This window comes from Nesoenas mayeri, assembly GCF_963082525.1.
Source record: "Nesoenas mayeri genome assembly, chromosome: 20".
Classification (NCBI taxonomy): Eukaryota; Metazoa; Chordata; class Aves; order Columbiformes; family Columbidae; genus Nesoenas; species Nesoenas mayeri.
In genome coordinates this window covers 5392503-5416625 of record NC_137569.1, presented here as the reverse complement: position 1 = coordinate 5416625, position 24123 = coordinate 5392503, and the positions used below count along the sequence as shown (strand labels likewise).

The 24123-nt window shown below is 47.9% G+C and overlaps 2 protein-coding genes across 2 annotated transcripts; both read right to left on the bottom strand.

Annotated features, from left to right (window-relative positions):
• Positions 1-353: 353 nt before the first annotated feature.
• Positions 354-9424, bottom strand: LOC308048005 (argininosuccinate lyase-like; the record flags this gene model as incomplete). Its single annotated transcript, XM_080356844.1, has 17 exons — positions 354-504; positions 1005-1111; positions 1360-1440; positions 1704-1787; positions 2052-2111; positions 2286-2370; positions 2987-3101; positions 3309-3371; positions 3802-3854; positions 4283-4360; positions 4618-4695; positions 5039-5136; positions 5708-5764; positions 6093-6176; positions 6906-7100; positions 8748-8810; positions 9401-9424. 17 exons carry the CDS (start codon positions 9422-9424, stop codon positions 354-356), a joined length of 1476 nt encoding a protein of 491 aa, XP_080212970.1.
• Positions 9425-12724: 3300 nt separating this feature from the next.
• Positions 12725-20787, bottom strand: LOC308048004 (argininosuccinate lyase; the record flags this gene model as incomplete). The annotated part of the gene is made up of 18 exons (XM_080356843.1): positions 12725-12875; positions 13364-13470; positions 13644-13748; positions 13844-13924; positions 14048-14131; positions 14396-14455; positions 14633-14717; positions 15392-15506; positions 15714-15776; positions 15967-16019; positions 16164-16241; positions 16656-16733; positions 17375-17472; positions 17725-17781; positions 18110-18193; positions 19025-19219; positions 20453-20515; positions 20626-20787. 18 exons carry the CDS (start codon positions 20785-20787, stop codon positions 12725-12727), a joined length of 1719 nt encoding a protein of 572 aa, XP_080212969.1.
• Positions 20788-24123: the final 3336 nt, after the last annotated feature.

Sequence of the window (24123 nt, the reverse complement as noted above, 5' to 3'; positions counted from 1 at the left end):
GGAGGAGGGCAGTGATAGATGGAGATGTGGCACCTCTTGTAGATGTTGTACCAAGCATCTCTTTTGTGGACATACACAAGCCTCCCTCAACACATGAACTGACACTCCTGCTGCTCTCTACCTACCAGCTCCCCAGAGCTTGACACCCCATAACCAGCGTCACATTCACATTCACACACCAGTAGACATTTCCCCAAGCCTCACTAGGGCCAAAGAACCCCAGCTCAATCTTGCCTCATAGAAGAAAGACACAAGACAAGATTTTCAGTGAACTACAATGCAACCCAGTGTTTATTAACTCCAGATTAGTGTGATAGGCACAATGCTGCATCCACGGGATATCTCCCCACACTCTAAGCTTGTTCCTTATGTCTCTTCAGCAGCTCCCGCAGCTGCTCGATCTGGGCAGTCACGCTGCTCTTGGCGGTGCCGCCCATGGCCGTGTACTGCTCCACGCTGTTAACAATGTTGAAGACCTGGGAGACGTCGCTGCCAAACAGGGGGCTGGGAAGGCAAAGAGAAGAGGTGTGAGTGGAGAGTGCTGGGGCTGGTGGCTGCTTTATGTGCTTAGTGCCTGTAGGGAGGGCGAGGGAGCAGAGATGGAGCCTTTATCCAAGGGGAAAGATCTGCTGCAGCCCTGCTTGTGCACTTGGAGTGCCTGGCAGCCGCTGCTGGTGGCAGACCAAGAGTCAGCTCTGAGGCAAGACTGATAAGTTTGGAGTGAAACTCCTGGGAGGGCTGGTGCTTCCAGGTCATGGTATGAGTTTCTTCCAGTCTCTCCCAGTAGGGGCTGCCCAGGCCCCACTGGAGTTGAGTGGGAGTGATGTTGTAGCCCATCAGTGTTTTCTGGCCCACTGGTAGCAGTGTTGATGTTCAGACCAGGAGGATTTGGGGAGCTGTCTGGCCAAGGCATTTTGGGGAAGGGCACCATAATGAGGCCCATGCAAGGGAAGCTGATACGTGCGTGTTGAGTGGAGTCTTGGCAAAACAATAGTGCAACAAACCTGATGCTCTTCAGGTCATCCAGGCTGAGATTATTGAGGGTGATGCCTTTAGACTCGGCGAGTTGGACGGCTTTCCCAGAGGCAACGTGGGCTTGTCTGAATGGCATCTGCAGCAAGAAGCAGAGGCCACAGTCAGTGACCAGGTAACTGGGGTACAGCCTCAAAGGAAAAAATGGATGTGCTCCCTTTTTTGGTTGGCTTGTTTTCACTTAGGGTAATGCCATGTGAATCCAGGTTTGCTGACCCAGACTGATCATCACCTGGGGACAGAACAGAAGGCCTCATCTCAGGCCCTCGCTGAGCAGTATTCTGCAACCAAACAAATCATATCTCCACGTCTCCCTCTGATACTTACTCCTTTACGAACCAAGTAGAGAGCCAGATCAGTTGACAGCATCTCAGGGCTCAGAGCCTTCTCCATGTTCTCCTTGTTGATCTGCAGAAGAAGGGTAAGAAGGTGACATTATTATCAGCTCTACCTTGGAGACACATTAGCAGTCATGGTGAGGGGACTTAATCTGGAAGGGACATGGCTCTAAAAGGACCCTCCGACCTCCTGAGTAGCTGACAGTGGGGGCCATAATGAGCAGTATGGGTGATGAACTGAAGAGCCTTCATTTTAAAATGAGTCTAGAGCTCTTTTGCCTGTGTTACTCAAAGAATGTGCCCCTCAGCTGTGTTCAAGAGGTGAAGTCTTACCTGGAGGGTAGAAATCACTCCAGTGGCAACCTGGAGCACAGCATTCAGGGTGTCCACAACATCAAAGACAGCCTCCTTGTCTTCCTGTGTTAGAAGAGGGATGGAAATGGCTGTAAGTCAACCTGATGCAGCTCAACAGCCAAAGCATTTTAGCCAGCAGAGCAGCCTGTCATCCCAGGGGCTCCTGCTCAGGGGTTTCAGCTGCAGCATGTTGTGCATCAGCCCCTTCCTCAGCACCCCACACACAAGCAGCATCTGCACAGGGAAGGGCAGTGGCAGGAGTGTTCAAGAGCAGAAGGTGGCTGTGTCTGCTCAGAGAGATGGTGTGAGAACTAACATCTGTTTTACCTGCAGATCCTTGTTGTAGGTGCTTGGAAGTCCTTTGAGCACCATGAGGATGGCAGCCAACTGCAGAGAGAAACAGGTGAGGCAGTTGGTTCTGGGGAGGGGAGCACATTGCCCCAGCAGAGGCTCTGAGCCTGGACTGGGCACATTGCTTTACTGAGAGGCAAGAAAGGGGAGGATTCTTCATCCCCAGTATGAGCAGTTTCCCCATCCCACTTCTTTGTTTAGCAGGCTCACCCGTCCGAACACACGACCAGCTTTGCTGCGGATCAGTTCCAGGCTATCGGGATTCTTCTTCTGAGGCATCAGGCTGCTGCCAGTGCTGAAAGAAAGGCGTGTGGAGTGTAACGGTGAGCAATACTTCAGTTCCTACAGGTCATGCAGCATATTGGCCCAGCCCTCCAAACCCAACACATAGGTCCCACTTGCCCAGACACCTCTCTAGGGTGTAGAACAGTGCACTGAACTTCTCATGTTTCCCACATCAGAGCCTTTGTTTTTGCAGATTTGTCTGCAGCAAATCCACAGTCCCAGCTCCCAAAGGAGAAGCAAAGAGGAGCCTTCCCCCAGAGCCCCTCCAAAGAAGCCCTTCCTCAGAGAAGGAGGGCTGTGGTTGTGCTGCCATGAGAGACAGGAAATCTCCTGGATTGCAAACCCAGCTAATTAAGGAAGGACTTTTGGCAGGCATTGCCAGCAGAGGAGGAAGTTCTGTCTGCCAGCAGTTGCTGGGGAGGAGTGTCTGGTGAATGCAAACTTGGTTGTGTTACCAGAATCAGAAATACCTGGTTGTTAGAGAGGAGTGTTCACCCTAAGGCTGCCTTTCTGCCAGCACTGTAATGCTGTGTCAGCCTTGTGCAGCAGGGAGACTCCAACCACTGTCTCACTCTCTCTGGAGGGGATAGCTGAGGAGAATTACTCCCCAGAGACCAGAAACCTACCTGTAAGCATCAGAGAGAGTCAGAAAGCCAAACTCGCTGGTACTGTAGATGATGAGATCTTCAGCCATCTTGCTGAGATGGATCATCAGCAGGGTGGCAACAGAGAGGAATTCCACTGCAGAGAGGGCAGGAAATCGGGAGGTGAAAAGGTGCTTTTTTGCTTGACAAGCCAGGGAGCCCTGACTGGAGTTGAAATACGAGCAAACAGATTTTCTGTATAATTACTTCCTAGTGAGGGATTTCAGTGCCCTTGTTAAAGGAGTTCAGCTGCAAAGGTCTCAGAAGCCTGCTTCTGAAACAGTGGTGGGAAGATGAGACTTACCCACAGAGTCTCTCTCGCTAACAGCGTCCATGCTGTTGAGGCTGATGGAGGCAAAGTCCAGCTCTGTAAGGAAGAGATGGACAGAGGAGATTAGGCTTTGCTGGTCTGGAGCTTGCATGGAACAACTGTCTCAGCGTGGAGGTGACTGTGAGCCCTTGAGTAGTCCCAGGAACACAAACATGCAGAATGCAGTTCTGTTATTAGCACCAGGCAGCTAGTGTGCAGCAGGGTTGGCTCTGGTTATGCTCCAAACCTACAAGCATCTGCTGTCTCATGGTAGTAAAAAGCCTTCTGTCTTACCAAGTCACTAGGAGCTGCCTTCCGCCTGTGTCACTGAGTATCAGAGCATAGTCTATTTTTTGTATTTATTACCTTCCATCCCTATGTTAAGGTGCTGCAATGTGTCCAAAATAACATCAGGACAATGTATCAATGCTTCCCTACTCCCAGGTATGAGTAGTCCTGTGCCTCTCAGTCATAGGGAGATACTTACCGCTTCGCAGAAGCTCTCTATCAATTTCCAGTGGGTTGCCAGCCAGAGCACCACTGCCAGGGGAGAAAGAAACAGAAGTCATGCCTCATACCTTGCACATGCCAACCAAAACTGAGCTCTAGCAGGCAGAGATGACACCTCTCTGAAGATTTCCCTCCCAAGTTCATTCTGGTGTCACACAACGTGGCCTGAGGCTCCAAACTCTGGACTAAACCAGAAGTTTGCTTCTGAAGAGGGAGCTTTGCTTGACGAAAACCTTGCAGTTCTTGATTTCAAGAAGGGAGAACAGTGTCTCTGTGGTGAGAGTCTTCTCTTTGGAAGACTCTCCTCTTTGGTGAGAGAAGCAGGGCTTGCGACCTCACAGCTCCGCAGCACATATGGTATACAAACCCTGGTGCTTCAGGGGATGTAAAGATCTGCCTGTTAGCCACTTCACAGGGCAAAGTGTGGCCCAAAGGATTAGACAGAAAGTGAGCTTTACCTTCCCAAAGGCAAGACATTGATCCTCCTCTTCACTTCTCCCAGGCGTTCAGAATCACGGGTCAGAGCAACAGCGTGGCTGGGAAAGGATGTGAGAGATAAAGCACCTGAAGTCAGAAAATGTCACACGACCCAAGAGGTAACTGTGGCCAAAAGACAGAGTGTACAGGGAGTTGGCCTTCACTCAGTGCTTAGGTCCTGCGTTGGTCAGAGCCACACAGGATCACGAGGAGTTCCTGTTCCAGTTTGCAAGGTTAGCTCTGGCTTGTCACCCACCACTGTCCTCACAGAAGACCCCAAGGTGAATTCCTGCAGCCAAGTGTACAAGGTGCTTACCTGAGCAAGAACTGGCTCCATCTGATGGGCTGAGCTTTCTGCAGGTGGGTGTAGCCAGGGAGGATGACATCGATTTCTCTGTGTGTGATAGGAGACAAAGAGGTGAGCAGCAGCTGTCAGGACAGAGGGCAGAGGGCAGTACACTGCAGGGTTTTGTGGCAAGGTGACAAACAGAACTTCTTTAGCTTGTGTTGTGCTGAATTTGGTCTATGTGCTCCTGTCACCTGCTACCCAAGCATACTGGGTTTAGATCTCCCCATCCTGCAGTGTGGTGTGCCTGCCCTTGGCCTCCCTGGGAAACTGCCTGGTCCAGCAATCTATCTGTGGCAGGCAAAGTTCCCCAGCTCACCACTGCTTGGGAGTGTAATGTGTGAGGAGAGTTAGATGGGGATTAACACAGCTGATCTGGAAAAGGACTTACATGGCAGCACGTTCCACCAGGGTCTTAATGAGCTGCAGGAGGTGAGTGGAGATGACAGAGAGGGAATTCTTCATGAACAACTTCAAGTCGGTCACAACCTGCATGAGATTGGCCACAGTCAGTCAAAGCAGAATGTGATATTCTTGGTGACCAAGTGTTGTTCAGCAGAAAGCCTTGGCAGCATTATCCCCTCTTTGTTCTATGTGATGGGAAGGGACATTTTTCTCTTACCAGATACACCCCTGGTCACTGATTCATGAAAGCTGCTGTATCTTGCTTTTCATGAACAGAACCAAAGTCCATTCTTTACAGTGGACTTTTCAGGTATTGTCAACTTTGGATCAGAAAATCCCCAACAGACACAAGTCTGTCATCATTAGAAGGACTGATCCTGAAAGATGCCTGATACCCAGCCAGTAAAGTCATGGTTTCTGTAGGCTTTGAAAGGGATTTCATTGCAAGTTTGTGGCCTTATACCACCTGGAAGCAAAGCTGCAGAGCCTGTAGCCCTGTGCAGGTGAGTCACTGCAGCATTGCTGGTTTAATGCCCTAGGGAGTACATGCTGGAGAGAGTCAGAACATGCGAAAGATGGCATAAAGAAATTTGATTAAGGAACTGAGATGAGGGAGGGATAGCGAAGGATGAAAAACAACCACTTCTGTACATACCTGATCATTCCTGCTTCTTCCAGTGTGCAGCTTTCCAGCTGTGTCTCCAATCAGCTCCTGAGGACAAGAGGAGGATTTCTGTCAGTGTCTCTGTATTCTAAGGAGGAGACTCCATGTGAGCAGACCTGCTCCCTGCCTGGAAGGGACTCAGCTCTAGGATCCTGTAAGTAGCCATGGGATCTCTTCCTGGGAAGGGCAAGTTTGGGTTCTATGTTCGTACAGTGCCTCTTCCACAAAATGAGTCTTGGAGATACTTCATAGTACGCTTGGGGTTTCAGTATCAAAAGGTTCGGAGGAATTTCACAGTGGGAAAGAGGCGCATGCACTTAACGTCAGGCAGATCTAGCTACAGAGGAACAGGAACTAGAGGTTAGGGGACCCAAACCTTTAGTCTGCGTTCGTTGGCAGTGTGGATATCCTCATCAGTTGGGGTCACCACAAAGACTCCTTTAGACCATTCCTCAGAGATCTACAAACATCAGCAGAAACACCAGTCAGCCACCACTGTTACCCTGCTGCATGTCAGGGCTGTTAAGTGTCCCCAGCAAACAACAACTTCTGCCATCCCAATGGAAATCAAAGTGTTAAATCTCATGCGAGCTCTAGTATTCCTGTTCTTTCAGGCCAGCGCTGGCTGCTTGCTCTGTGCAGATATTCTATAGTGCGCTGGTGGGATCCATCTCTCTACCTGTGATGATCCTGCAGTGTTATGGGCATAGGATTTAAGCAATGCAACGGAAAAGTGAGATGAAATGACAGTGATTGCTTTAGCATTGTCCACAAAGGTTTTCCTATACAAATATTGTATAGAGTCACCATTGTTCATGGTGGGTGAGCAATAACAATGGATATTTTAAAACTGCTTAGCTGCTGATTTGTCTTTACTCCTATACAATGCTATATGCATTGCCTCCTACTAACTCAGGCAGGCAGACTCAAAAGGATCCCAAGTGCCAGCAGAAAAGGAATATTGCTAATTCATACTGAAACAATTCCTGGTGAATGTTCAGTGTGAAGAGGATGAGAGGGCAGGTCACACTGAGCACAACTCACCAAGGCACCAGGGTCTAAACAATAGGACATGAGGACTTAAAATGGTGCTTTTTAGAACCGCAGATCAGGGAGACTACTACAGATGCTGTTAGATAAGAAGCCATTTGTTTCAGCATGCACAACAGTTTCTGAAGGAAATAAATACCTTTTCCAGGCCACTCAGGGTCTTCTCCAGCTCACTTTTAGATAGGATTCCAGCCTTCTCCAAGGCTTTGGCATAAGCCATGCTCCCCTGGATATCAACTTCAGCCAGTCTCTGATCATAGGTAATGGAAGCATTGAGAATCTCCATGACTGGATCTGTGCTTCCACTGAATCTTCCTCCCCAAAGTTTATCCCCCTGAGAGAGAGGAAGAAGTTTATTAAAGAGGCCTAATAACTTCAGTTATGGTCCTATGCATGTAACATCCAGTGATCTGTTTGATTGACAAAGAGTTGTAGGTTAGCACAAGTCACATTATGAAGTGCTTGGAGTTACCATTTGAAGCATCTCCAGAGTCCATGATGTGCTTGCAGCCTTTGGCATAAGGTGAGCATAAAACTGGTTAAGGTGCAGACTCCAAAAAGGAAGGTCTAGGTATGTTTCAGCATCAAGAATACTCAGAAAAATAATTCAACAAAAAGGTTTTAAAATACATAAAACCAAAAGTTGTTTTTCTACCCTAACCAAGATTCATAGAGTAACCATGCACACTTGAATGTGTCATCTGTATGACGACTTCACTGGGTGACCCAAGACAGGTACACAATTCCAGTTATGCATCACAGTAGGGGTGTGTAAGCTTTTTTCACCAGTGATTCAGCAACTGAATGGATTCACTAGCTAAGAGCTGTGTATGTCACTTGATCAGAAGCTTTTTGCTTGTCTGGGTAAGACATCCACTGAAGCCCTAACTCTGGCAAACTCACACTGAAATGGATTTAAATTTTACTCATGCAGATACCTTACAACTTATCTAAGATTTCAGAAGCAACTCCCCAGTGCTAGCAGGCACAAAACAGAAATTGCAGGACATTTAAAAGAAGGGCCTAAATACAATTGCCATTGCAGAGTGGGTCATAATTACTGATCTACTTGGTTTAAACAGCTCTGTCAAGTTTCCTCTCACACTGTGCACTGTAACTACCATGGACAGCAAGAAGCTGGTGGGACAGCTGTAGACTAATCCGTGCCAGAGCTTTATCAGTCAGACACAGCACTATTGAGTAACCTTGGAAACGTTTTCCCTAGTGACTGTCTCCACATCTCTGCCCATCCCTGCTGAAACAACATGCCTGAGAGGACAGCAGGAGAGAGTCTACGGAGGTAAGAGTGTCAGCACGTCTTTTTTGATATCTTTAAGGTAACTTTGTCAAAAAGCTGATGGAAGGAAAAGTGGGGAATCAGAATTGAAAAAGAAAAGTGTTACAGATCCTCAGTGTGCACCTGGTGCCCACAGGAGCATGGCATGGGGGATGCTAAATTAAAGGCCAGTGCCAGAAGTCAAGTGCTTGAATGGGGAACGGGTCTATCCAGGTATAACTTCAATATTGTGTGTTTCCATTAAAGTAAGAAAGTCAGCAGAAACATTGCAACACATATATACTTGCAATCAGTAGAATCAAAACTGAAAGATTAACTTCAACTCGAGGACTCTCCAGTACAGTGTGGCAGCTGATGGCCACTTGTCTGTAACCCAGAGCAGAGGAGGCCAGGGTTGTAGTGACCATTTGGAAGGCAGAAAGCATGACTCACTAAGATGATAGTCACGTCTCTCCTACCAACCACAGAAACTGAAAATACAGCTTTTGTACAGAGAAGTGTTTACACAAGCTGCTATAAAGCACCTCCCGCCTGAACGCAGGTTGTCAGGAATGAACCGCATCGCTCATTTGTCTCTCCCAGGTAGAAGGAAGAACCTGAAGGGAACGGCAGCAACTTGGATTTTAACTCGGTTGAGCTCCTGTCTGTCAGAGCCCCCGCCGGAGAAGCAAAGTTCACTCTCACCTCGGCTGCCATTTCGGACGGCGTTGTGCTCGTGTGCGCAGCGATCCGGGCAACTGCTACAACCTGCGGAACAGCGAGAGGGGTCGGAACAGCGAGATGAGGCTCAGCTCTGCCCCCGGTCCCGCTCCGCAGCGCGGTCCCAGCTCGTCCCTCCCGGTCTCGGCCCCTGGGCTCCGCTTTTACACACACGCCTGTGAACGGGGCTGGCGGCTCGTCCCGCCCCGGCGGGGCGGGGTGTCCCCGGGGTCGGCCCGGCGTCGGTCCCCCCTCCCCTGCTCCCACCCCGCAGCACAGGGGAGTTCCTGGTTTGCAGGAGGGAATGTGCTACTACGGCATGTTTTTTTCTTTCTTCGTGCACGGTCAGAGTCTGCAATGTGCGTCCCAGTTTGCTTGTCCCCTTTTTGGTTTTTCTGCCCTTTAACCAGCCCTGTTGTCACAGGACCGTAGCATAATTCAGGTAGGAAGGGACCTAGTCCAACCATATTTCCTATATGCTTCTCTGTCCTACTATTCACTCCCTTTGTGTGCCGCAGTCTAGGGCACCGTGTGATTGTGTGATTAGGGTGTGCTGCTTTCTGTAGCAGAGAGGACACGGGCAGAGTGACAACCGGCATCAGCCTGGCTGTGGCTACTCAACCTGAAGGAGCAAGTACCTTTTGCAGCTGAGTTTCCAGCATGCTGCCTCTAGTACCAGTCCAGAACAAGGCTCAAACACTGTATCTGGATTCATAGCCAACTATTAATTCACTGTTTCTCAAAAATTTCCTCTTACAATCATTTTTTTCCTGGAGTGATGTCCCTGTTCCCTTTCAGACTTCTAGATGAACAGGGCATCATGCTGTCTACACTACTCTCTGAGCCATTTTGTTGCCAAGTTCCCTCCTCTTCTGAAGTCCCTCATTTGTAATGTTTCTCTTGCCATGTTTATCTTTTATGAGTGTCTTTGTCCTTATTCTGGGCTTTCACAGGAGGTTGCTATGAATTTGGCAAAATAGTAAGGACTAGATTTACACCCACAGTGAATCATATACAAGGAGAGGCTTTACATCATGTTGTTTGTGGTACAGGCTTGAGATTGACTACGTGGAATGTACACAGAGCATGCAAAGATTGTACATCCATTGGAAAAACTACAGGAATTGCCAAAAGGGAAAAGGGAGGGTGCCCAAGGCACTGCAGCCAGAGGGGTTAGAAGGCACCACACTGGTCCTGGCACCTCCCCCTCAGGGACCATTTGTGACCCACAGGGCTAGAAAAGGGAAAATGGGATTTCTGTGGCACTTTGAGAGCACCCCTGTATCTGTTTTGCTATTTGTGTTTTGTATAATTGACCCTTTGTTTGTGTGATAAACGACAGCTTTGATTTCTAAATATTACCAGTATTTAAACAGTTACATGCTTATACTTAACAGTGAAAGCTCCAGTCTCTATTCCGTTAGTTCCAGGCCTCTTTCTATTTTTTTTTTTTTTCACTTCTCTCTATGTGCATCTCTCTGTAACATAAGGAAAATAAATGGTTGAAGAATTAAGTTAGTTTGTGTTGCTCCCGGCAAAGAGGAGTCCAGTCTAGATGGCCACATTTGGATATTGCTGCCTTAAATTCATGCATGGTGCCTGCAGGGGATGTTGCAGTTGTGCAGTGCATCTGTTCTCACAACACTGTTGTGGTGGCAGAGAAATTTTATTAGCTCAGCTTCTTCAATAGAGAACCAGGGGATAAAAAGACTGGGCACAGCAATTTGTTTAGGAGACAAAATATTCAGCAGGATTGTTCCAGAGTGTAAAATCGGTGTAGAGGTCTTTTCCTTCGGGGAACCCAGTGAAGAGTTCACTACTTTTTGCAATGTTTCAAGAGCCCTTCTGTAGGTTTGTAACCTGCTTGGGTCTTGGATCAGAGTTATGTAGCTATCTGCTGAGAGTTTCAGCAGCTCATGATCTATGAGAATTCTTGGCTTACGTCCCTTCTTGTGGTCTGTAATGGGGAAGGGATTTAAGACCAAGTCTAGAGTAGTGTCCAAGCCACTGATCGTTCTGCCGATACAGATCTTCCTGTGGTAAGGGACAGTGCTTTAAAAACCCAAATCACAATGAGTTACAACGGGGTGATGGTGAGCGCCTGAAGATACTGTGGACCACGTGTTCCTAGAATGTCTCTGGAGCTTCAGAGACCTCCACAGGTCCCTCCCAGTCTGAATTATTTCACAATATTAAGAAAAGGGTGGATGGGTGGGAAGTACCAGTGATCGTGAACTACTCATTTAAGTAGGAAACTGAGATGTGATAATCTGCTAAACCCTCCCTTTTGCTTTCAGTTTGGCGGGGCCCTGTGGTACTCAGCACTGGCCAACAGGAGCAATGCTGGATATGTGCTGCTGGGAGTGAGAGAAAATCTGTTTGGCTGAGGCTTCCGAAGGTATGGAGCAGGAGCTGGAGTATACAAGTAGGGGAAAAGAGAGGAACAGGACAGAATGAGAAAGCTTATGGGACTGGAAAAAAAAAAATGTGAGGTGGAGATGAGGAAACATCCCTTCTTCAGGCTCTGCTGGTGATGAGTTGGTGTCCACTCCCTCTCTCGCTCCTTACTTCTATCAGCTAAACGTACAGAAATGATTTTGTGGCTGCAGCTAACTTATCTGTAGAGTGAGCCACAAGTGTCCAAATGGAAACACAGCAGGAAGTAACACAGTGAACACAAGGGAGGTTTATGGAGCAGTGATTGAAATGAGCTGTTCTTTAAATGCCAGAATAGATCAGGTTTATGGCCAGAATAAGGGAGATGGAGGCTGGAGAGCAAGTGTTGAAGAAAGGGATGTTCTGTTGCTGGTTCTGCCGCATGTTTAAAGCACAAATGCTGTAAAGGTAGGATGAAAGCACTTTGTGTCTGCTGAGGGACTTCATTAATGGCAGGGGATAAAGCTCATATTTGTACTGTCTGTGCTACAGCCCTTAACCTAAGTGTGGTGAGGCAATTCTTGCATTACTGTCATTACCTATGTTTGTTACAGACTCTTGCAGTACTGAGTCAATAACGTGTTCCTGTGTCAGCATGGAGGGCAGGGTGCTGAGCAAGGCACCAGCTTTAAAGTGCTATGACAGAAAAGAAATTGTCCATGACAAAGCTAGTGCTACTGTGCTGTAGGTGTCAGGTTCAAGATGGTTTAGTGTTTAGTGAAAATTGCCCCACCTTCCCTGTAAACAACTGTTCTTCCTCTACCTTTTGAATCAAGTAGCAGGCATATTCCATGCAGAAATCACTGCGGAACAATAGTGGGGAATAATGTTTCAAGTGGTTGTTTAATCAAATGTTTTCATCCTCTGAAAGAGCCAAGGTTGCTGCATTCTCATTCCCCAAGTAAGGCTTTTCCTGGTCTTTGTTCTGATTATCTTTTGTAACGACAAGATTTCTAAGAGGCAGCCAGCCATGCCCATCTCTGTACAAGCATTGTGCTCCAACTGGCTTGGCCTGGGTCACACAGAGGAAAATACTTGGCCTGGGACTGTGCAGCCCCTGTGTTTTGATGTAAACCAGAGCCAAGGTTGGTTTTGTGATGGGCTGGAATGACCTGTGGGTTGACCTGCTGGCAAAGTCCTGCCTAAGGCTATACAAGTTGTGGTGCCAGGTGGTGAGGAGGCTTCTTTTGGCCACTTAATCCCCCCTGCCAGAAAGGCAGGGAGGCAGGCAAGCATACTCCTGAGTGCAGTGATAGCTGAAGTTGTGGCATAAGTTGCAGATGCACTACCAGGAACAACCCATCACCCAGCTCCGCTGCAAGAAAGGGGAGAACCCCCTTTCTTTCACATACCAGTGAACATTTCCCCAAGGCTTGCTAGGGCCAAGGAAGCCCAGCTCAATCTTGCCTCATAGAAGAAAGACACAAGACAAGATTTTCAGTGAACTACAATGCAACCCAGTGTTTATTAACTCCAGATTAGTGTGATAGGCACAATGCTGCATCCACGGGATATCTCCCCACACTCTAAGCTTGTTCCTTATGTCTCTTCAGCAGCTCCCGCAGCTGCTCGATCTGGGCAGTCACGCTGCTCTTGGCGGTGCCGCCCATGGCCGTGTACTGCTCCACGCTGTTGACAACATTGAAGACCTGGGAGACGTCGCTGCCAAACAGGGGGCTGGGGAGGCAAAGAGAAGAGGTGTGAGTGGAGAGTGCTGGGGCTGGTGGCTGCTTTATGTGCTTAGTGCCTGTAGGGAGGGTGAGGGAGCAGAGATGGAGCCTTTATCCAAGGGGAAAGATCTGCTGCAGCCCTGCTTGTGCACTTGGAGTGCCTGGCAGCCGCTGCTGGTGGCAGACCAAGAGTCAGCTCTGAGGCAAGACTGATAAGTTTGGAGTGAAACTGGTGCCTCCAGTTCATGGTATGAGTTTCTTCCAGTCTCTCCCAGTAGGGGCTGCCCAGGCCCCTCTGGAGTTGAGTGGGAGTGATGTTGTAGCCCATCAGTGTTTTCTGGCCCACTGGTAGCAGTGTTGATGTTCAGACCAGGAGGATTTGGGGAGCTGTCTGGCCAAGGCATTTTGGGGAAGGGCACCATAAGGAGGCCCATACAAGGGAAGCTGATATGCACATGTTCAGGGGAGTCTTGGCAAAACAATAGTGCAACAAACCTGATGCTCTTCAGGTCATCCAGGCTGAGATTATTGAGGGTGATGCCTTTAGACTCGGCGAGGTGGACGGCCTTCCCAGAGGCAACGTGGGCTTGTCTGAATGGCATCTATAGTGAGAAGCAGAGGCTGCAGTCAGTGACCAAGTAACTGGGGTACAGCCTCAAAGGAAAAAATGGATGTGCTGCCTTTTTTGGTTGGCTTGTTTTCACTTAGGGCAATACAATGTGAATTTGAGTTTCTGGAGTGTGAAGAATGGATGCATTAGGTGGTAAAACGCCACCTGTAAATTACAATCAAGTCCACCTGGCAGCAATTCCATTATTTTGGATACATATAAAGAATAGGTTTCCAGCTTCCGAGTTTGTTGACCCAAACTGGTCATCACCTGGGGACAGAATAGAAGGCCTCATCTAAGGCCCTCGCTGAGCAGTGTTCTGTATCCAAACAGATTACAACTGCACATCTTTCTCTGATACTTACTCCTTTATGAACTAAGTAGAGAGCCAGGTCAGACGACAGGATCTCGGGGCTCAGTGCCTTCTCCATGTTCTCCTTGTTGATCTGCAGGAGGAGAGTCAGAGGGAAACATTATCATCAGCTCCTCCTTGGGAATGTGTGTTTACCTGTGTTACTCACAGAACGTCCCTCCCAAACATATTCACTAATAAGTGGCTGAGGCCTTACCTGGAGGGTAGAAATCACTCCAGTGGCAACCTGGAGCACGGCATTCAGGGTGTCCACAACATCAAAGACAGCCTCCTTGTCTTCCTGTGTTAGAAGAGGGATGGAAATGGCTGTAAGTCAACCTGATGCAGCTCAACAGCCAAAGCATTTTAGCCACCAGAGCAGCCTGTCATCCCAGGGGCTCCTGCTCAGGGGTTTCAGCTGCAGCATGTTGTGCATCAGCCCCTTTCTCAGCACCCCACACACAAGCAGGGTCTGTAGAGGGAAGGGCAGTGGCAGGAGTGCTCAAGAGCAGAAGGTGGCTGTGTCTGCTCAGAGAGATGGTGTGAGAACTAACATCTGTTTTACCTGCAGATCCTTGTTGTAGGTGCTTGGAAGTCCTTTGAGCACCATGAGGATGGCAGCCAACTGCAGAGAGAAACAGGTGAGGCAGTTAGTTCTGGGGAGGGAAGCACATTGCCCCAGCAGAGGCTCCGAGCCTGGACTGGGCACATTGCTTTACTCAGGGGCAAGAAGAAGGGGCAGGATTCTTCATCCCCAGTATGAGTAGTTTCCCCATCCCACTTCTTTGTTTAGCAGGCTCACCCGTCCGAACACACGACCAGCTTTGCTGCGGATCAGTTCCAGGCTATCGGGATTCTTCTTCTGAGGCATCACACTGCTGCCGGTGCTGAAAGAAAGGCATGTGGAGTGTAACGGTGAACAAGACCCCAGCCCCTATAGACACAGGCTAAGACAGGTATTGGGTCATACTGACCCAGCCCTCCAAACCCAACACACAGGTCCACTTTCCCCAAACGCCTTTATTAAGGTGTAGGAAAGCAGTATGCAGTGACCTGAGTGCTCTGAATTTCTCATTATTCCCACATCAGGGCCTTTGTTTTTGCAGTCTTGTCTGGAGCTACCATGCCGTCCCATCTCCCAAAGAAGCAGCAAAAAAGGAGGCTTCCCTCAGAGCCCCTCCAGACTTGGGATCAGCAGGTCAGTCTTAGCATTATTGGGACCTCAGAGAAGGAGGGCTGTGGTTGTGCTGCCATGAGAGACAGGAAATCTCCTGGATTGCAAACCCAGCTAATTAAGGAAGGACTTTTGGCAGGCATTGCCAGCAGAGGAGGAAGTTCTGTCTGCCAGCTGGGGAGGAGTGTCTGGTGAATGCAAACTTGGTTGTGTTACCAGAATCAGAAGTACCCGGTCATTAGTGAGGAGTGTTCACCCTAAGGCTGCCTTTCTGCCAGCACTGTAATGCTGTGTCAGCCTTGTGCAGCAGGGAGACCCCAACCACTGTTTCACTCTCTCTGGAGGGGATAGCTGAGGAGAATTACTCCCCAGAGACCAGAAACCTACCAGTAAGTGTCAGAGAGAGTCAGAAAGCCAAACTCGCTGGTACTGTAGATGATGAGATCTTCAGCCATCTTGCTGAGGTGGATCATCAGCAGGGTGGCAACAGAGAGGAATTCCACTGCAGAGAGGGCAGGAAATCGGGAGGTGAAAAGGTGCTTTTTTGCTTGACAAGCCAGGGAGCCCTGACTGGAGTTGAAATACGAGCAAACAGATTTTCTGTATAATTACTTCCTAGTGAGGGATTTCAGTGCCCTTGTTAAAGGAGTTCAGCTGCAAAGGTCTCAGAAGCCTGCTTCTGAAACAGTGGTGGGAAGATGAGACTTACCCACAGAGTCTCTCTCGCTAACAGCGTCCATGCTGTTGAGGCTGATGGAGGCAAAGTCCAGCTCTGTAAGGAAGAGATGGACAGAGGAGATCAGACTTGGGATTGCCTGTCTCATTGCAGTAAAAACCCTTAAGAAAGAAAGGCCTTGGCTCCAGAACAATGCTTTATGGTGCCATTGGGAGCCATGAATCAGTGCTTCCCTCCTAGATACTACAAGTATTCTTGTGCTGCTCAGTCATAGGGAGATACTTACCGCTTCGCAGAAGCTCTCTATCAATTTCCAGTGGGTTGCCAGCCAAAGCACCACTGCCAGGGGAGAAAGAAACAGAAGTCATGCCTCATACCTTGCACACCCCAAGCAAAACTGAGCTCTAGGAAGCAGGGAAGGCATCTCTGAAGACTTTACAGAGCAAAGCAAAGCTCAGTTATTCCCCAACCAGTAGAACTTACCTTCCTAAAGGCAAGATGTTGATCCTCTTCTTTATCTCTCCCAGGCGCTCAGAATCACGGGTCAGAGCAACTGCGTGGCTGGGAAAAGTCATGAGAGATGAAGCACCTGAAGTCAGAACATGTCACTTCCCTTCCCAAGCAATGTGCTGCTATGCCTGGAGCCTGGGATCCCTTCTCAAACAGAAGAGGCTTGAAATGGAGCCCAGGCACTCAGTCCCTTTGAAGTAGAACAGTTGCAGCCATACAAGTGTCTCCATGTTACCCCATTAGTGAGGTGTAACTGTGGCCAAAGGTTGGAGCATACAAGCTCTACTGCCCACTCTGTGCTTGGGTCCTGGGTTTGTCAGAGCCACACAGGAACAGTTTGCAAGATGAGCCCTCGTTTGTCATCCCCCCTGCTGTTCCCGCAGAGGATAATGTGCTTTTAGGCTCCAGTTCAGCAGGCCCCAAGGTGCAGAAGGCTTCCTGCAGCCAACTGTACAAGGTGCTTACCTGAGCAAGAACTGGCTCCATCTGATGGGCTGAGCTTTCTGCAGGTGAGTGTAGCCAGGGAGGATGACATCGATTTCTCTGCATGTGAAAGGAGACAAAGAGGTGAGCAGCAGCTGCCAGGACAGAGGGCAGTGGCAGGTACACTGCAGGGTTTTGTGGCAAGGTGACAAACAGAACTTCTTTAGCTTGTGTTGTGCTGAATTTGGTCTATGTGCTCCTGTCACCTGCTACCCAAGCATACTGGGTTTAGATCTCCCCATCCTGCAGTGTGGTGTGTCTGCCCTTGGCCTCCCTGGGAAACTGCCTGGTCCAGCAATCCATCTGTGGCAGGCAAAGTTCACCAGCCCACCACTGCTTGGGAGTGTGATGTGTGGGGAGAGTTAGACAGGGGGTTAACACAGCTGAGCTTTTCTCATGCATTGCAACCGGAATCATGTTCAAGTTTCCAACTTCTTCAGATGGATTTGATGCCTTGTAGTGTCCTTTGTGGACCTCCCACCTCAATTCCTTTGCCAGGATACACTGGGGGAAGAGGACAGTCTCTTGTCACGTGAACTGTGGTGAATTAGGGTCTGTTGTCTTTCCCTGTGTTATGACACTGCCTGTCTGCAGCTTCCTCCACAGAAGACCCTACTGCTGTCCTGGTTGGTATCAAAGAGCAAGCCTAGGAGGTTCCTGCCCCTGCAAGACCAAGGTCCTGGATCTGGAAAAGGACTTACATGGCAGCGCGTTCCACCAGGGTCTTAATGAGCTGCAGGAGGTGAGTGGAGATGACAGAGAGGGAATTCTTCATGAACAGCTTCAAGTCGGTCACAACCTGCATGAGATTGGCCACAGTCAGTCAAAGCAGAATGTGATATTCTTGGTGATTGGCCATTTTTACTGTAAAGTAAACCCCTCCTTGTTCTATGTGATGAGAAGATGCATCTTCCTCTCAAAATCTGATCGTTTTGATGTGGTAATGTCACTGTATCTGGTTCTCCAGGAAAAGAGCCAAAGGCCTATCTGGTCTGAGGTCTCCTGAAGTGAGGTGGTAGAGGGTATACAAAGGAAAACATTCTGTACATACCTGATCATTCCTGCTTCTTCCAGTGTGCAGCTTTCCAGCTATGTCTCCAATCAGCTCCTGAGGACAAGAGGAGGATTTCTGTCAGTGTCTCTGTATTCTAAGGAGGAGACTCCATGTGAGCAGACCTGCTCCCTGCCTGGAAGGGACTCAGCTCTAGGATCCTGTAAGTAGCCATGGGATCTCTTCCTGGGAAGGGCAAGTTTGGGTTCTATGTTCGTACAGTGCCTCTTCCACAAAATGGGTCTTGGAGATACTTCATAGTACGCTTGGGGTTTCAGTATCAAAAGGTCCGGAGGAATTTCACAGTGGGAAGGAGGCGCATGCACTTAACGTCAGGCAGATCTAGCTACAGAGGAACAGGAACAAGAGGTTAGGGGACCCAAACCTTTAGTCTGCGTTCGTTGGCAGTGTGGATATCCTCATCAGTTGGGGTCACCACAAAGACTCCTTTAGACCATTCCTCAGAGATCTACAAACATCAGCAGAAACACCAGTCAGCCACCACTGTTACCCTGCTGCGCGTCAGGGCTGTTAAGTGTCCCCAGCAAACAACAACTTCTGCCATCCCAATGGAAATCAAAGTGTTAAATCTCATGCGAGCTCTGGTATTCCTGTTCTTTCAGGCCAGCGCTGGCTGCTTGCTCTGTGCAGATATTCTATAGTGCGCTGATGGGATCCATCTCTCTACCTGTGATGATCCTGCAGTGTTATGGCTATAGGAGGATTTAAGCAATGTAATGAAAATGTGAGATGAAATGACAGTGATTGCTTTAGCATTGTCCACAAAGGTTTTCCTATACAAATATTGTATAGAGTCACCATTGTCCATGGTGGGTGAGCAACAACAATGGATATTTTAAAACTGCTTAGCTGCTGACTTCTCTTTGACCCTATACAGCGCTATGTATGCATTGCCTCCTACTAACTCAGGCAGGCAGACTCAAAAGGATCCCAAGTGCCAGCAGAAAAGGAATATTGCTAATTCATACTGAAACAATTCCTGGTGAATGTTCAGTGTGAAGAGGATGAGAGGGCAGGTCACACTGAGCACACCCCACTGAGGCACTGGGGCTGCCACAATGAGCATTGACCATGTGCTTCAGGCTCTCACTGGGGCTGTCAGCTGGTTCACATCCTGCTCTTGGGCTTTAGTGCCTTTAGCAGGATGGAATTTTAGCATCAGTTCCCTGCCCAGAATGCTTCCAAGTGTACAGAGGGCGACTCGGGGAGGGTACTACAGATGTTGTCAGAGAAGTAGCCATTCATCCAGCATACATGACAGATGTGAAGAAATAAATACCTTTTCCAGGCCACTCAGGGTCTTCTCCAGCTCACTTTTAGATAGGATCCCAGCCTTCTCCAAGGCTTTGGCATAAGCCATGCTCCCCTGGATATCAACTTCAGCCAGTCTCTGATCAACGGTAATGGAAGCGCTGAGCATCTCCATGACTGGATCTGTGCTTCCGACAAACCTTCCTCCCAACATTTTATCTCCCTGCAAGCAATGAGTCAAAAGTCTTACAGATATATCCCCTAAAAATCAGTTGATGTCCATCCCACTCCTTATTCAAGTAAAACTGAGGACGTACTCAGGAACATTTTTTTCAGTGCTGTACCACTGAGTAGAAAAGCCCCAGACTTTGAGACCTTTGGCAAGTAGTTGTAGAGCTGGAAAACATAGCGCTGTCACTAGAACTTAGCCCTTGAGGTGTCAGGTCTTGCTAAGGAATCCTCCAAGATACTTTACCTCTGCAGGACTCTGGACAGAGTATGTCCTGTCCTTACAAATTATTATCAGGGCATATGGTGCAGGACCAGCATGGATCTTTCTTTTAAGGCAGCTGCCAATCACTGACCCTTTGATAGTCTCTTGGCAGGGAGAAAATGAGTCAGGGTTATAGTGAAAGCTGGTGTCTACTGTTACTTGAAATAATATTTACAAAACCCCACTCTTTTAGGGAGACTATAAGAAAATATTCAGTTAACAAAGAGCTGTGAGCCAGCAAAAGTCACATCCTCAAACACTCCTGTAACTGTGAAACGTTTGAAGTGTCTCTAGAGTCCATGATGTTCTTGCAAGCTTTGGCATAAAGTTAGCGTAAATCAGGTTAAACTGCAGACTCCAGGAAGGTCTGGCTACCTTTCCGTATCACAAATGTTCCGATAAAATTAAAAGGGAAGAGCTACCATGGACAGCGGGCGGAGCAGGGCTGGGAGCGGTGGCCCCAAGCGACCTTTTCCCCAGCGACTGTCTGAACCAGCGTGCCTGGGGGGAGAGAGCCTGCAGCGGGTAGAATGCAGGCACGGGGTGCTAGAGATCTCTTATTTGAAGCAGGTTGGTCAGTAGGAGCTGTGGCAGGGGAAATCATAGTTGAAAAAGCCCAGTTTTGCAGTTCCGTGCTGGGAAAACCATCCCCTGGGGTGAGTGGGAGAGGGCACGGGGTGTGAAAAGCCAGCGCTGGGAGCTAAGCGCTTGGATGGGGAAGAGGCATTTTAAACAGATCTTCACTACCATGGGTTTTCACCAGAATGAGAGGTGGGTTGTCAGAACTATTGCAGCAAATATGTTTTCAGTCCCCTTCTCTAAACCCCAGGAAAACAAATCAAGTAGAGAGAAGCACCCAAATGAGCATGGGAGGTTGCCGTGCTGGGGTTATCACGCAGCTCAGCTCGCGTCTGCCAGAGCACCCCAAGACCACCCCGCCAGAGAAGCAAAGTTCACCCTCACCTCGGCTGCCATTTCAGACGACGTTTTGCTCGTTTGTGCAGCAATCGTGGCAACTGGTACAACCTGTGGAACAGCGAGAGGTGAGGCTCAGCTCTGCTACTGGTCCCGGGTCTGGCTGCAGGTCACGGTCCCCGCTGCCCGCTTGGTCCCTCTGGGCCCGCAGCCCTGCTCACCTGCTCCGCAGCGCAGTCCCGGCTGGTTGCTCCTACTCTCTGGCTCCGCTGTCCCGCTTTTACATGCCTTGGAGCGGGGCTGGCAGCTCGTCCCGCCCCGGCGGGGCGGGGTGTCCCCAGGGTCAGCCCCACTCTGGTCCCCCCCTTCAGCCCCTGCACCATTCCCACCCCTCTCCTGCCTCTGGCCCCTGCTTGCCCAGCGCACGATTAGCAAGTCGGCGAGAGAAGTTTGGAGCCAGGGTTGCTGCAAGGAGAGAAGTTGGGAGAGATGCTCTTATGTTGCTTGTTGAAGTTATTCTTTCTGCAGTGCCCTGGGATCTTCTGTGTGTTTTCCCTGACAGGTCAGCTCCTTTTCTGGGAATAGCCTTGTACTAAAAGACACATCACTCTGTGTCATACCCCTCTAATAAGTAATCATTGGTATGAGCGCACTTGGTTTGATGCCCTGTCCTCATTGTCACCCCAGCAAACACACAATAAAATAGATGGGCACTAGTTACCCTTTCCAATTTGTGTGGATAAGACTTTCCACCCCACTTGTAAGGATGCTGCAGCTTTGAGGCTTCCCTGTGTCACCAATTGACTCTTGCCAAGAGGCTCCTGTGAGCCTCAGGTTGTGGCCATGGGGTGTGCAGCCTTGTCATCAAACCTTAAGTATCAAGGAAGTAAAGAACCGATTTAAAATACAGGAAAGCTTTGGGAGCAGCAACTTGCAAAGTGACAGCTCAGCACCAATTTTTCATTAAATCCTCAGACACAGGGCACTTTTCTGCAGCCTCTCTACAGAAAGCAGAATCTGTGCTGGTCAGCCTGCGTGTGCTACTACAGTATCATGTTTTTCCATCTGCATGGTCCAAACCTTTCACAGAGCTCAGGAAACATATTCCAATTCTCTCATCCACATCCTTTGACTGTTTTTTCCTTTCCTGCTGTTTTTCTCCCAGTTCCGCAACTTATCTCCTTTTCCTTTTCACACTAGGATATTTCCATTGGGAAATAGTGCTTGATTATTTTGTGATCATGTTCCTTTCTACTCTGAAATGCCTCTTTTTTACCACTTTTTCTTGTCCTCTTCACCCTTTAGGAGTGGCTTTGTCCTTACTCTGAGCTTTGACGGGAGATTGCTGATGTGTTGGGAAAATAGTAAGCGCTGAATTTATAACCAGAGTGAATCTATGTCAATAAGATCTTATTAATCTTATTAATCTATGTCTGATACTACATGTGGCAGGAGCGCGTGCTTTCACATGGGATCTGTCAGCAGTATCACTGTGTGTTTAGCAAACTTCATAGGGATTAGTTTGCTTGTAGTACGCTGAGTAACTCCTGTCCCAGTTTGTAACTAGGAGATTATTAATTCTCTCTCCCATTTTCAGATGAAACAGGCAATAACGATCATTTCTGTATAATAAGCAATGCAGACTGTAGAGTAATATTTTTATAATAAAAACGGAAGCGGAACTGTAAATCCAAGCAGAAGTTGTCCATGTAAAATGAACATTGAAGAAACAGGATTTCTTAAAGACACTTAGAGCTGGAGAGTTGAAATTTTGGAGGTGAAAACAGTGAAATAGCATTGCAAAATATGGTCTTATTTTCCCTTCTGGTGCAGCACATGGCACATTATTCATACATTAATATTCCCACCTACACCCTTCCAAGCTGATGTACAATGAGGTAGCACTAGAGAGTAAATTCTCCATTTTGCAGCATGGAGAGGTTTAATTAACATTTTTATGTCCTCAAAGATTTTAACTTCATTTGTACTTGCTTTTGTAATCAGTCACAGCCTTACTATTTATTCTGGAGAGCATTTGTTTTTTGGAAGAGCGCGATAGTCGGGGAGCGTAGCTCTGAAGCAGTGCTTTCTAGAAATACACTTTTCGTAATAGGACTTGTTTTCATAACTGAGCCCAGTGAAGAAAAAGGATGGAACAAACTGCTACAGTGCACCTTCTTTAAAAACTTTTCTAACTGTCATTTTGGTTTAGAAAAAGGCAAAAAAGCTCTGTGGGCTGAAATCACCAGTTAAACGCACTGTCAGCTGGACTGGTGTGAAGCAGTGCTGACATTTTTTGTTAAAAAGAAACCCCAACAACTCTGTTTAATGAATTTTGAATGTAAAAGAAAAAAAGACACTATAGGGTGATCAGCGAAATGCTGAATACAGTAAACATCTTTCATGACAAAGAACACAAATACCCCGCAGATCTGCTTTCAATAGCAATTACTAGGCCCCCTGCTTTCAATAGTTAATACCGAGGCCCCTCTCTCACCAAGCCTTAGCGGTAACAATCACAAGCCAATGCTTAAAATGTTGACATGCTAAGCACATTTAGAAAAAACCTATGTCTGCATTCCCTATGGATGGTGTAGCATAACTGTCTAACACGTAAAGAGGAGTAATAAAAGTGAACCGAGCTTATAAAAAAGTTGTATGTAAGGGTAATGAATTCTCTTAGTTATTTCTTTTCTCACTTGCATGTCAGTAGACCTGTAGTTGGTCCATATATGTATTTCCACCCTAACAGGCTGTATATTTCCATTGGAAAATATATGCGAAGAACATCTCTATTTGAGGAAAAAAAGCAAGCTGTTGAGAGGGGCATTTGTATTATGGTCATTCTTCCCAGCAGCTGCGGTTGGGCGTCATCATCATGGATTACAAAGAAGTATATCAGCAAAAGTCTGGAATGAAAATTTTGGAGAAAAGTTAACGTGAAGATGATAAAATTGTGCTGGGGAAGTGAAATAAACAGGAGATGCAAAGGGGAAATAAAATTAATATGATTCTGAACCCATATGTAAAGAGAGCCATGAGAGGCAGGCAAGGGTTAGTAGATTTCTGGAACGAAACTCTGATAGTCTGGAGGTACGGTATTTTCCGATGAAAGCCAGAATTCTTTCCTTTCTTCCCTTTATCCTGACAGGCAGGTTCACGTGCAGCATTTTAAACATGGCAGAGATGTTACAGAGCATTTGCTGTGCCAGTTTTGGCCAATTTACAAGGTCAGTTAATCCTGACATGAAAAAGCACAACATCCATTCCATCCCATCCACCGAGTCAGCCCAACTGCTGGCAGCCTGCAGGTTGAAGAGCTTTCTCCAGGCTCTTTTTTCCTTAAGATTCCATGAAAATTGCTTCTGGAGAATTAATTTGTTTGTTGCCCTCTCTTGGTACTGAAAACTGCTCCTGAAGCGCTGCAGTTTGCTCACGTTAGTCAGAATTGGTTTAGGATTTGCAACACCCCAAGGAGAAGCAATATCCCACAAGTGGGTGTGGGCTTTCTTCAGGCTTGATTTTGGGGGAAAATGGGGATTTTGTGCTAGTATTGCAAGCTGGAGGTTGTGAGCACAAGAAGACTTAACACATTTGGTTCTCTAGATTGCTCTTACAGCTCTGCTGCAAACAAGCAGGTGTATGTGACTCCTTTGGGAGTTAGTGGTGTGTTTGCATATAGACTTTTACCTGAGTGATAATGGCAAAATAAATTAATT